The sequence below is a fragment of the Ahaetulla prasina genome, chromosome 8 (assembly GCF_028640845.1).
Source record: "Ahaetulla prasina isolate Xishuangbanna chromosome 8, ASM2864084v1, whole genome shotgun sequence".
Lineage (NCBI taxonomy): Eukaryota > Metazoa > Chordata > Lepidosauria > Squamata > Colubridae > Ahaetulla > Ahaetulla prasina.
In genome coordinates, this window is record NC_080546.1 from 25,891,204 (window position 1) to 25,903,903 (window position 12,700).

The following is a 12,700-nucleotide window of genomic DNA, read 5'->3' on the forward strand; positions in this document are numbered from 1 at the left end:
ATAACTTGTTGCTGGCAATCCTTATGATTTATATTGCTATATTGATCATCAATTGTGTTGTAAATGTTGTACCTTGATGAACGTATCTTTTCTTTTATGTACACTGAGAGCATATGCACCAAGACAAATTCCTTGTGTGTCCAATCACACTTGGCCAATAAAAATTCTATTCTATTCTATTCTATTCTATTCTATTCTATTCTATTCTATTCTATTCTATTCTATTCTATTCTATTCAACTCTCTTCTTTTCTGCGCAAAATTAATAAAACAACAGTACATTGGATTGCTCATTGTAGAGTAAATTGGATGGGGAATTTAGTGGTTTAGAGAACTACAGCTCTACCTAGCAGTAGTGAGGGGTGGTGGGAGTTATAGTTCAGAAATTCCCACAATATTCCATATTTTAGAATGTTCCATTGGGTTTCAAGTCCAATATTTATGGAAGATTCACCAGACTGGGGAAGATTGTTATGGATATATGAAAGTAACAAACAGAGTTGTAAAATAACAACAACAATAAAAAATACCTGAGTTGCTTCATGCATGGGAATTACATTATTGCTCGCATTTTCAGATAGTGTTGTTGGTTTCCAACTCCCTGGCACTGAGTCTTCTGCCATTTTGATCAATCTAATTGAAAAGAAAAAAAAAGAAAAAAAGAAAGCTTAAAAAAGAGCATTTTCAGCAATGACACATAATCATCATTACAACATCCAGTGAGGGTCTACATATGTGATATGATCAACATAAATCAAAAGACTGTTTTAAATTGATTGATAAGATCTCCAAAATAATACTTTTAAATGGCTTCCAATATGAAATTTAACTAAGCACTTTTTCTCCCTCTTTCTCACGTTCCTCTTATAGATACAATATATTTGCACATGTACATTGGTCATCAGAATATATTTGTAAGTTAATTTGTCTTCCCAGTTTTCTACAACTCTTCCTACCAAGTGCAGAGATAATCCAAATTATTTTGAGGAGTGAACCACTGGTTGGGAAAATAGATGGCTGAGGATGCAAAGAAAGAGCATTTGCTCTTACCTTGGGTAGACGTCTGTCAAAACTCTTCCTGAGGCCAATTCTAAAGGTTAACCTGTTGATGATAGTAGATGAGGATTATTTCAACTGATTTGGTATTTTTTGCTGGGGTTACTTCTGGGTCAGTTTATCCTGAATCACTAGTCACATGAACACATTCTTGATGAAGATGCTAGAATTGGTTGCAAAAATGTGATATGGTCACAAGCACAATGACTGTGTAATGAATATATCCATATGATCAAGCTGACTAACACCAATTTGTGCATGAACCCTGGAAAATGTTCAGAATAGATTTGTTCTATCTGATTAAAATAATGTTCCTTCCTTTCCATATATACTGTAAGAGTGTGACTCCCAAAATACAATTATGTATATTTACAACTTACTTTCATTAGCAGTTTGTTTACCAGTTCTGATTTTTTTTAAAAAATAGTACAAAGAAGTTTTTCCAAATGCCAGTTCAGCTACTACAATTATTGCCACATTTACTAATGCTTGGTAGAAGCAATGATCTGTCTAAGCCTAGAATTGTTCCTTTTATTTGTACATTGGAAAAAAAATCTTTTCATCTCATCATAAAGAACAAGGTGGTTTTGTTAGTTGGACTGATAATGAAGTTTGCTTTACCAGGTCAAGTGCTGAAACAGGTGTAAAAGCATACAATCAAGTGAGCATTAGTGGCTATCTGCTTTGTGTAGCATGCAAATTCAAAGGAACATTTCCTATTTGGTGCTCATGTCAGGGAGAAATGGCTAAACCTAATTTCCTGAAGAGCATGCCTGTTTGATACATAATTGTGCTAATTACAGCTAATGTAAAATATAGTACATGAGTTTCTAAACTAGTGATCTGTGATACGAAATCCAGCATAGTTATCTCGTTTGCTGTGTATACTGTCATTTTGTGTAAATAATAATAATATGAAAAGTCAGGCAATGGAAGGCAAATAAAACTTTTGCAAATATCCACCAGCTTGTTCATCTGCACCAAGGAAGCTTCAGTGAAGACTTCTACAAAGGCAGATGGTTCAGTTTTTGCTTTTAGTGTAACAGGCATGACAAGCAACTTGTAATTCAAAGCTAAACTCCAGAGCTGATTCACATGGAGAGGATGCTGCAGAGGTGACATCCAAAAGCAGAATGGAATTGTAACAATGTAGTGGATTGGAGACTTGGCAAGATCTGTCAGCTAAAGTCTACTTCTGGTGATATTTTTGTTATCTGGTAAGATTTAGAACAAAGTATCTTCAACTCACAGAACAGGAACAGATTTCCACAGTTTAAGGATTTGAATCCTTTGCTTAATTGTGCTTCAACATGGTATAGTTGTTTAAAATTGTGTATCATAGGGGTTTTCAAAAAAAGGCGCCCCAAGAATGAAGAAAGGGATTATATTTTGCAAATATTACTTGGGAGAAGAGAGGAACCAATAAAAGAGAATATTTGTATTTCGGGGTTGAAATGAGGGGTCCTTGGTGCTCTCTGAGCTTGCTTGTTTTCTTGCAGGTAACATGATGATGATGATGTCTGCAAGAAAACAAGCCAGTTCAGAGACCCTTCAAGAAAGAACCCTTTACCATTATGGATTAACTAAGAACATATTATATTTTAACGGTACACACACATATACAATACACACACACAACACACACACACAGAGTATATACAATATTTAATTTTAAAAGGTGCAGCTGTGTTTTTAACTTTTTTTGACTTATCTGGGGATACTCTATTGATGCTAAAATAATAATGAAAATCTGAATCAGTCTCCTTGATGGACAGAATTATTCTAATTGTAGGAAAATCAGGATCAGATATACAATATTTTGCTACCTGTATGTGTTTAACTGAAACTGTATATGTGTGTTAATATTTTGGAATTCCTAGCCATGATACCAAAATGTGTATTATGTCATAGTGCAAACTGTGGCCACAAGTATGGATGTGATTTGTGTTGACCAATCCCTGCAATTTTTTTTTGCTGTTTGCCTGTTTTTGTGCTCACCTTCTCTTTTCTCCTCCCCATGTAGACATCTATGCAACAAATTGAGTTTAGTCCTTAACTAGACAGTACCAACTAGAAGTTTATTATTTTCCCTCAGAGTACAAGCATTTGTGTCAATGTTATTCCTAATATACTTCAAAACTCCCCTTCTAAAGCGAGAGTACTTTATTAGCATCAAGACACAGAAACAAAAGTTTATAATTAAAAATATTAACTAGATCACTACTGGCAAGCTTTCAATGAATAAATGATGCCCGGCAGAGCGGAAGAAGAGAGGCTGATTCTTCGGGAGAAGTTAAGACAAGAAATATATATACAGTAAGAGCTAGCATGTTATGATACAGACAGTCCTTGACTTACAACCATTCGTGGTTACAGTGGCACTGAAAAAGGTGACTTTTTAACATTTTTCACACTTACATCCATTAGAACTGGAGAAAAAATAATTGCTACCAACCTGCCTTCCATTGAGGACCTGTATACTGCACAAATCAAGAAGAGGGCCGTGAAAATATTTACAGATCCCTCACATCCAGGACATAAACTGTTTCAACTCCGACCCTCAAAACAACGCTATAGAGCACTGCACAACAGAACAACTAGACACAAGAACAGTTTTTCCCCGAAGGCCATCACTCTGCTAAACAAATAATTCCCTCAACACTGTTAAACTATTTACTAAATCTGCACTACTATTAATCTTCTCATAGTTCCCATCACCAATCTCTTTCCACTTATGACTGTATGACTGTAACTTTGTTGCTGGCAGTCCTTATGATTTATATCGATATATTGACCATCAATTGTGTTGTAAATGTTGTACCTTGATGAAGGTATTTTTTCTTTTATGTACACTGAGAGCATATGCACCAAGACAAATTCCTTGTGTGTCCAATCACACTTGGCCAATAAAAATTCTATTCTATTCTATTCTATTCTATTCCATTCTATTCTATTCTATTCTATTCATTACAGCATCTCCATGGTCATGTGATCAAAATTCAACTACTTGGCAACTGGTTCATACTTATGATGGTTGCTGTGTCCCAGGTCATGTGATCATCTTTTGCGACCATCTGACATGCAAAGTCAATGGGGAAGCCAGAGGCACTTAGCAACCGTGTTACTAACTTAACAACTGCAATGATTCACTTAACAGCTGCAGCAAGACAGGTTGTCAAATGGGACAAAACTCCCATATAACAACTGCCTCGCTTAAGCACCAGAAATGGTGGGCTCAATTGTGGTCATCAGTCAAGGTCTACCTGTAATCTAAGTACTCTTAGGAGGGTACATCTGAAGTCTTGGACAGTGGGAAGTGACAGATACAGTAGCGGCCAAAATTGTGGAAACCTTTTGGGAAAAGTGTATTTTCTAAAACTAGTTAATAACACCAATTTCTTTTGTAGTAGTACCATAAAATTATATATTAATGGAAAAATAATTTAATCAAGAATGTAATGCCATAACTTTTATGAAGGATTTGCTATTAGAATAGCAGTTACAGTATAAAGAAGAAAAGTGAAACACGTAGAAAAAATGAGATATACAAAAATTATCACCTCAGTTAATACTTAGTTGGATAACCTTTCACATGAATTATGGCCTTACAATGTCTTCCCATGGAGTGAAACTTTTAGTTCTGCAGCTGTTATAATGTGAAACCAAAATTGAATGATTGCTTCTATTAACTGGGTTTTTTTGCTGGGTCGCTTCTGACTAACAAGATTCTTTAGTCGGCTCCATAGATTTTCAATTGGGTTAAGGTCTGAGCTATTCTTAGGCCATTCCAGTAGTGGAATATGATTATCTTGAAACTCCCCCAAAAAGTGGTTCCATTAACCATCAAACCTCAAAAATACACTTTCCCAAAAGGTTTCCACAATTTTGGCCACTACTGTACGTTTTCCCACTGGCGCGGCGGCCGCAAGAAGTGGGCACGGGTCACGTCTCCAACACCTTGGTCTCCATCTCGGTGCTACAGACAGATTCAGGATCAAGGATGGAAACAGCAGGGACCGAAGTAAGTAGCTCAGTGATGCACCACTTTGAATTTATCTGCCCGGTCCGGATAGTAAGAAAAGCTCTGAGATTTAAAACCTACCTAGTCCAAAGCAGTTCCCGGAGAGCGACTGATCCTCTGTTAAGAAACCTTCAGAGATTACAACGGAGGCTGATCCTCTGGCTATCCGCCTTTGTCAATTCGTGCCGATTGTCAACCCATTCAAGCCGGGCGGGTGAAAAAAAGCAGCCGCAGGTTGCAGCGCTAACGGCTTGGCGCCGATGCCTCCTAAGTAACCCTTCGCCTGGTTCCGCGGTCCGAGGTCGAGCTGGCGATATTAATAACGCTCCCCTCCCTTCTGTGTGGCAAAGGGAGGAGGAGCGGCTGGGAAGAGCCTCTCTGCTGGCGAGGAAAACATGAGCTGTACGAGCCATGGAGGCAGCCCGCGCCAAGAGGGAGATTTTCCCTCACTCGGGTTAAAAGGAGATCCGCTTCTATTGTCCAAAACCCGCCGATCCTCCTGGAGGACCGAAAATGGGAGACTTGACTCCCGGCGGACTATGTCATTTTAGACCACGTGGTTTCGGGGGCGCCAGCCAGCGTGTTGCTCCACCGGGGTTGAGAGTTTTTTTAAAAAAAAGACATTATTGTACACGGGAGGATGAAAAGCGGACGAGGAAAAACGCAACGAGAATGCCCACATGGCGTTCTGGAGCAGGCCTGCCCAGCGTGGTCTGTGGCACAAGCCACCCTCCGTGCAATGGTAATCATACAGGACACGGGTATTGATAAACCGCCGTGGCCACGATCCAGGCCAAAATTAAACAAGCAATTTTGCCGTTTGGCTTAGTACCAAGCCGCTGTAATGCAACTATACAGTAGTGGCCAAAATTGTGGAAACCTTTTGGGAAAAGTGTATTTTTGAGTTTTGATGGCTAATAACGCCACTTTTTTTTTTTTGGCGTTTCAAGATAATCATATTCCACTGCTGGAATGGCCTGGGAATAGTCCAGACCTTTATTTATTTATTTATTTATTTATTTATTTATTTATTTATTTATTTATTTATTTATTTATTTATTTATTTATTTATTTATTTATTTATTTATTTATTTAGTCACAACAGTATATGTAGGTATCATACAAAAAGATTATATAGTGTATAAACATATATGAGTAAATATAAGGAGGTATAAGCATATATACATAGGAAGAAGAAAAGAAAAACAATAGGACAGGAACAGTAGGCACGTTTGTGCACTTATGCACGCCCCTTATGGTCCTCTTAGGAATGGGGTGAGGTCAATAGTAGAAAGTTTTTGGATAAAACTTTTAGGATTATGGGAAGAGACCACAGAGTCAGGTAAAGTATTCCAAGCACTGTTGATTCTGTTACAGAAGTCATATTTTCTGCAATCTAGATTAAAGCGGTTGACATTAAGTTTAAATCTATTACTTGCTCTAGTATTATTGCAATTAAAGCTGAAGTAGTCTTTAACAGGAAGGACATTACAATAGATGATTCTGTGAGTTAAGCTTAGGTCTTGTCGAAGGCGACGGAGTTTCAAGTTTTCTAAGCCTAGGATTTCGAGTCTGGTGGGATAGGGTATTCTATTGTTTACAGAGGAATGGAGAACTCTTCTTGTATTGAAAATCTATGGAGCCGACTAAAGAATCTTGTTAGTCAGAAGCGACCCAGCAATAAAACCCAGTTAATAGAAGCAATCGTTCAATCTTGGTTTCACATTGTAACAGCTGCAGAACTAAAAGACTTGGTTCACTCCACGGGAGAATGTTGGAAGGCCATAATTCATGCTAAAGGTTACCCGACTAAGTATTAACTGACGGGATTTTTGTATATCTCATTTTTTCTACATGTTTCACTTTTCTTCTTTAACTGCTATTCTACTAGCAAATCCTTCTTAAATGTTATTTATTTATTTATTTTATTTATTTATTTATTAAATTTGTATACCGCCCTTCTCCCGAAGGACTCAGGGCGGTTCACAGCCAAGTAAAATAGACAATATATAAATACAATTTAAAATACACTTAAAAAACTTATTAAAATTGGCCATAATTAAAATTTAAAACTAAAACCCATTTAAAAACCCATAAATTTAAAAAACTAACCCAGGCCAGCGCAAATAAATAGGTAAGTTTTAAGCTCGCGGCGAAAGGTTCGGAGGTCCGGAAGTTGACGAAGTCCTGGGGGGAGGTCATTCCAGAGGGGGGGAGCCCCCACAGAGAAGGCCCTTCCCCTGGGCGTCGCCAGACGACACTGTCGCGCCGACGGCACCCTGAGGAGTCCCTCTCTGTGAGAGCGCACGGGTCGGTGAGAGGTATTCGGTAGCAGCAGGCGGTCCCGTAAATAGCCCGGCCCTATGCCATGGAGCGCTTTAAAGACGTTCACCAAAACCTTGAAGCGCACCCGGAAAGCCACAGGCAGCCAGTGCAGCCTGCGCAGGATAGGTGTCATTCGGGAGCCCCGAGGGGCTCCCTCTATCACCCGCGCAGCTGCATTCTGACTAACTGTAGCCTCCGGATGCCCCTCAAGGGAGCCCCATGTAGAGAGCATTGCAGTAATCCAGACGAGACGACACAAGGGCGTGAGTGACCGTGCATAGGGCACCCCGGTCTAGAAAGGGGCGCAACTGGCGCACCAGGCGAACCTGGTGGAAAGCTCTCCTGGAGACGGCCGTCAGGTGTTCATCAAAAGACAGCCGTTCATCCAGGAGAACGCCCAAATTGCGCACCCTCTCCATCGGGGCCAATGACTCGCTCCCGACAGTCAGCCGTGGACTCAGCTGACTGTACCGGGATGCCGCATCCACAGCCACTCTGTCTTGGAGGATTGAGCTTGAGCCTGTTGCTCCCCATCCAGACCCGTGACGGCTTCCAAACACCGGGACAGCACTGATAGCTTCATTGGGGTGGCCGGTGTGGAAAAGTACAGCTGAGTGTCATCAGCGTACAGCTGGTACCTCACACGAAACCACTGATGATCTCACCCAGCGGCTTCATATAGATGTTGAACAGAAGGCGAGAGGATCGACCCTGCGGCACCCCACAAGTGAGGCGCCGCGGGTCGACCTCTGCCCCGTCAACACCGTCTGCGACGGTCGGAGAGATAGGAGGAGAACCACCGATAAACGGTGCCTCCCACTCCCAATCCCCCAACCGCGCAGCAGGATACCATGGTCGATGGTATCAAAAGCCGCTGAGAGGTCTAATAGGACCAGGGCAGAGGAACAACCCTCATCCCTGGCCCTCCAGAGATCATCCACCAACGCGACCAAAGCCGCCTCAGTGCTGTAACCGGCCGGAAACCGGACTGGAACGGGTCTAGATAGACAGTTTCCTCCAGGTGCAGGGGAAACTGATATGCCACCATACTCTCTACAACCTTCGCCGCGAAGCGAAGGTTGGAGACCGGGCGATAATTACCTAAAACAGCCGGGTCCAGGGAAGGCTTCTTAAGGAGGGCCTCACCACCGCCTCTTTCAAGGCGGCCGGAAAGACTCCTCCAACAAGGAAGCACTGTAATCCCTGAGCCAGCCTCGTGTCACCTCCCGAGTGGCCAGCACCAGCCAGGAGGGCACGGGTCCAGTAAACACGTGGTGGCATCCAGTCTACCCAGCAACCTGTCCATGTCCTCGGGAGTCACAGGGTCAAACCCATCCCAGACAACATCACCAAGACCGCCCTCGGACGCCCCATCCGAATCGCCACAATTTTGGTCCAGACCGTCCTTAAGCTGAACGATTTTATCGTATAGATAACCGTTAAACTCCTCAGCACGTCCCTGCAACGGGTCATCCCGCTCCCCCTGGTGAAGGAGGGAGCGGGTCACCCGAAACAGGGCAGCTGGGCGGTTATCTGCCGACGCAATGAGGGAGGAGGCCTAGCAACGCCTCGCTTCCCTCAGTGCCACTAGGTAGGTCCTAGTATAGGATCTAACTAGTGTCCGATCAGCCTCTGAACGGCTGGACCTCCAGGAACTCTCTAGGCGTCTTCTCCGGCGTTTCATCCCCCTCAGCTCCTCGGAGAACCAAGGAGCCGGTTGGGATCTGCGCCGGGTCAGAGGCCGCAAAGGCACGACACGGTCTAAGGCCCCAGCCGCAGCCCGTTCCCAGGCTGCAGCTAGTTCCTCTGCCGTGCCGTGAGCCAGACCCTCAGGAAGTGGCCCAAGCTCCGTCTGAAACCTCTCTGGGTCCATTAGACGCCTATTGTTGATTCTTGATTAAATTATCTTTCCATTGATATATAATTTTATGGTACTATTACAAAAAAAAGTGTTATTAGCTAGTTTTAGAAAATACACTTTTCCCAAAAGGTTTCCACAATTTTGGCCACTACTGTATCTGTAAGCTGTGTTACAGATGACTACTGTGGATCGCGGCGAAGGTTGTAGAGAGTATGGTGGCATATCAGTTTCCCCTGCACCTGGAGGAAACTGTCTATCTGGACCCGTTCCAGTCCGGCTTCCGACCCGGTTACAGCACTGAGACGGCTTTGGTCGCGTTGGTGGATGATCACTGGAGGGCCAGGGATAGGGGTTATTCCTCTGCCCTGGTCCTATTAGACCTCTCAGCGGCTTTTGATACCATCGACCATGGTATCCTGCTGCGCCGGTTGGAGGGATTGGGAGTGGGAGGCACCGTTTATCGGTGGTTCTCCTCCTATCTCTCCGACCGGTCGCAGACGGTGTTGACGGGGGGGCAGAGGTCGGCCCCGCGGCGCCTCACTTGTGGGGTGCCGCAGGGGTCGATTCTCTCGCCCCTTCTGTTCAACATCTATATGAAGCCGCTGGGTGAGATCATCAGTGGCTTCGGTGTGAGGTACCAGCTGTACACTGATGACACCCAGCTGTACTTTTCCACACCGGGCCACCCCAATGAAGCTATCGAAGTGCTGTCCCGGTGTTTGGAAGCCGTACGGGTCTGGATGGGGAGAAACAGGCTCAGGCTCAATCCCTCCAAGACGGAGTGGCTATGGATGCCGGCATCCCAGTACAGTCAGCTGAGTCCGCGGCAGACTGTCGGGAGCGAGTCATTGGCCCCGATGGAGAGGGTGCGCAATCTGGGCGTTCTCCTGGATGCACGGCTGTCTTTTGAAGATCATTTGACGGCCGTCTCTAGGAGAGCTTTCCACCAGGTTCGCCTGGTGCGCCAGTTGCGCCCCTTTCTAGACCGGGATGCCTTGTGCACAGTCACTCACGCCCTTGTGACGTCTCGTCTGGACTACTGCAATGCTCTCTACATGGGGCTCCCCTTGAAGGGCATCCGGAGGCTGCAGTTGGTCCAGAATGCAGCGGCGCGGGTGATAGAGGGAGCCCCTCGTGGCTCCCGAGTGACACCTATCCTGCGCAGGGTGCACTGGCTACCTGTGGCCTTCCGGTGCGCTTCAAGGTGTTGGTGAACGCCTTTAAAGCGCTCCATGGCATAGGGCCGGGTTACTTACGGGACCGCCTGCTGCTACCGAATACCTCTCACCGACCCGTGCGCTCTCACAGGGAAGGACTCCTTGGGGTGCCGTCGGCGCGACAGTGTCGTCTGGCGACACCCAGGGGAAGGGCCTTCTCTGTGGGGGCTCCCGCCCTCTGGAACGAACTCCCCCCAGGACTTTGTCAACTTCCGGACCTCCGAACCTTTCGCCGCGAGCTCAAAACTCACTTATTTATTTGCGCTGGACTGGGTTAGTTTTTTATGGGTTTTTAAATGGGTTTTATCGATGGGTTTTTAATGGGTTTTTTAATGGGTTTTATTATTTGCTAAATTTTAATTGCGGCCAAATTGAATAAGTTTTTTAGTGGTATTTTAATAGTATTTATTTTGTAATAGGACTGTTTATTTTATCTGGCTGTAAACCGCCCTGAGTCCTTCGGGAGAAGGGCGGTATAAAAATTTAAATAATAATAATAATAATAAAATAAAGATGCTTAGTGTGCTTGGTCATTGCTGGGGATCTGCTGCCAAAAATTGTGGGCTTTCACTTGTGCCTGTTAATTTTCCTACATTGGGACTGGATACAAATGGAGCATAAACCAGTGAAGCTTATGGTATGGATAGGGAGAAAGTATAAACTCCAAAAAGTTTTCATACTACAGGTTGGTATGCTTGCTTTCAGAGAACATGTAGGCCGTGAACATAACATCCAAGGCAGCCAGCATGGTCCATTACAACCACCTTATTATGAATCATGAAGCACTTCTCATGGCTGCATTGGGCAAAGCTTGAGAACTGTAAATAAATCAGAATATTCTTCTGACTTCTTATAATCCCGATCCTGCTGCTACTGCAAAGCCCCAGTAGGACAGAAACATCACCTGATCTCAAAATATCCTCACCAGGTTAAAGCATCCCTTGCTTACAGATGCCCTGGGTATACTAGAATTATCATCTAATTGTTTATTGAAAACCTGAATTTGTATTGTAGAGTATTCATTTAACTTAAACGAATCAGGCATCCACCCCCAGAGCAAACTGTTGCATCCTTTGTTAAACTGCACTTAGATCTATACACTCTTTGTCAGTCTTACCTGAAGCCTGCCCTTCATGTCTATAACAAAGTTTGTGCATCATCTTTTCTCCCAATTCTGCTAGAGGATGTATTTTGTTCTGTTTTGTTTGATGTTGAAATTCCAGGTGCCTGTTGTCTTCTTAAAACTCACCTTGGTATCTTCAAAATGTTCTTATTTAGTACACTCACAGTAAATTCTTGGCTCCTTTTCTTGTGTTGTTATGATTATGGTTAGAATAGTCCATGGCTAAAGAGTAGCATACTAATATAATTTGTCTTTGAAAAACTTATGCTAAGAAAACAAATCTTTATTTTAAATCTATTTATACATCTCTAACAGGAAATAGTGGTGTCCCTTTTTAACTTTTATATTAACCCCCTAATCGAAGGCAGAAGGCAGGCATGGATGGTATAGGAAAGCAAGTAAAAATTTATCTCATATACCCATTTTTAAAAAATGAACTTGTATTAATACATCCATATGTATGATCGAATACTCCAGGAAAGTGGTTACATTTAAACACTATAAATATATCACCATGTTATTTTTTCCCTAATGGAAATATCCTGACTGTTTATCTCCTTCAGTGTTTGGTATTTATTGTAAAACATAGCTGTGTACCTGTTTGTCTATTGTAAGCAGAGAGAAACGCATTGTGGTTGCTTGCCATTTAAAAATAAAAAGTGAAATCTAGGTGAGTATTCCAGCACTAACGTTTGGCAACTGAAAGAATCTTGGACTTGGAAAAAAAGCAAAGAGAAAAGGTTGATAAATGTTTTTCACATTTCAGAGAACTCTTGCGGCTGGCAGCATCTGAATGATCTTGTCTGGTCTTAGAAACAAAATACCACCTAAGGAATACTATAGCTGTAGTCTGGACTTGGAAGTTTTAAAAAAAATCCTAGATGATGACAGTGGCAATTTATCTGAAAAACAGTGTAGAAACGACCAAGTCATCAGAAGTCAACTGTACTGAGGGAAACTACCTTATTTTCATTATGGAGTAGTATATATATAATTTTATTCTATTTATTATTTCCTTTATTATCTTGATAAAATTCTAAGTGGCTAATATATCTAATACTCCTTTCTCTTCCTATTTTCTCCACAACAACAGCCCTG

General features: G+C 42.7%; 1 protein-coding gene across 2 annotated transcripts in view; it reads right to left on the minus strand.

The window, feature by feature from the left end:
* The window catches only part of SLC9B2 (solute carrier family 9 member B2), a 28,034-nt gene extending 22,445 nt beyond the window's left edge, over positions 1-5,589 (minus strand). Inside the window, exons 1-3 of one of the 2 annotated variants that reach the window (XM_058193217.1) lie at positions 5,158-5,589; positions 1,050-1,101; positions 530-632 (exon numbers count right to left, since the gene is read on the minus strand). In XM_058193217.1, the coding sequence (XP_058049200.1) occupies positions 530-622 (93 nt within the window). In that variant the 5' untranslated portion in view covers positions 623-632; positions 1,050-1,101; positions 5,158-5,589. The remainder of the gene's footprint in view (positions 1-529; positions 633-1,049; positions 1,102-5,157) is intronic. The other variant, XM_058193218.1, reaches the window with a different exon arrangement.
* Between the last annotated feature and the right edge of the window lie 7,111 nt (positions 5,590-12,700).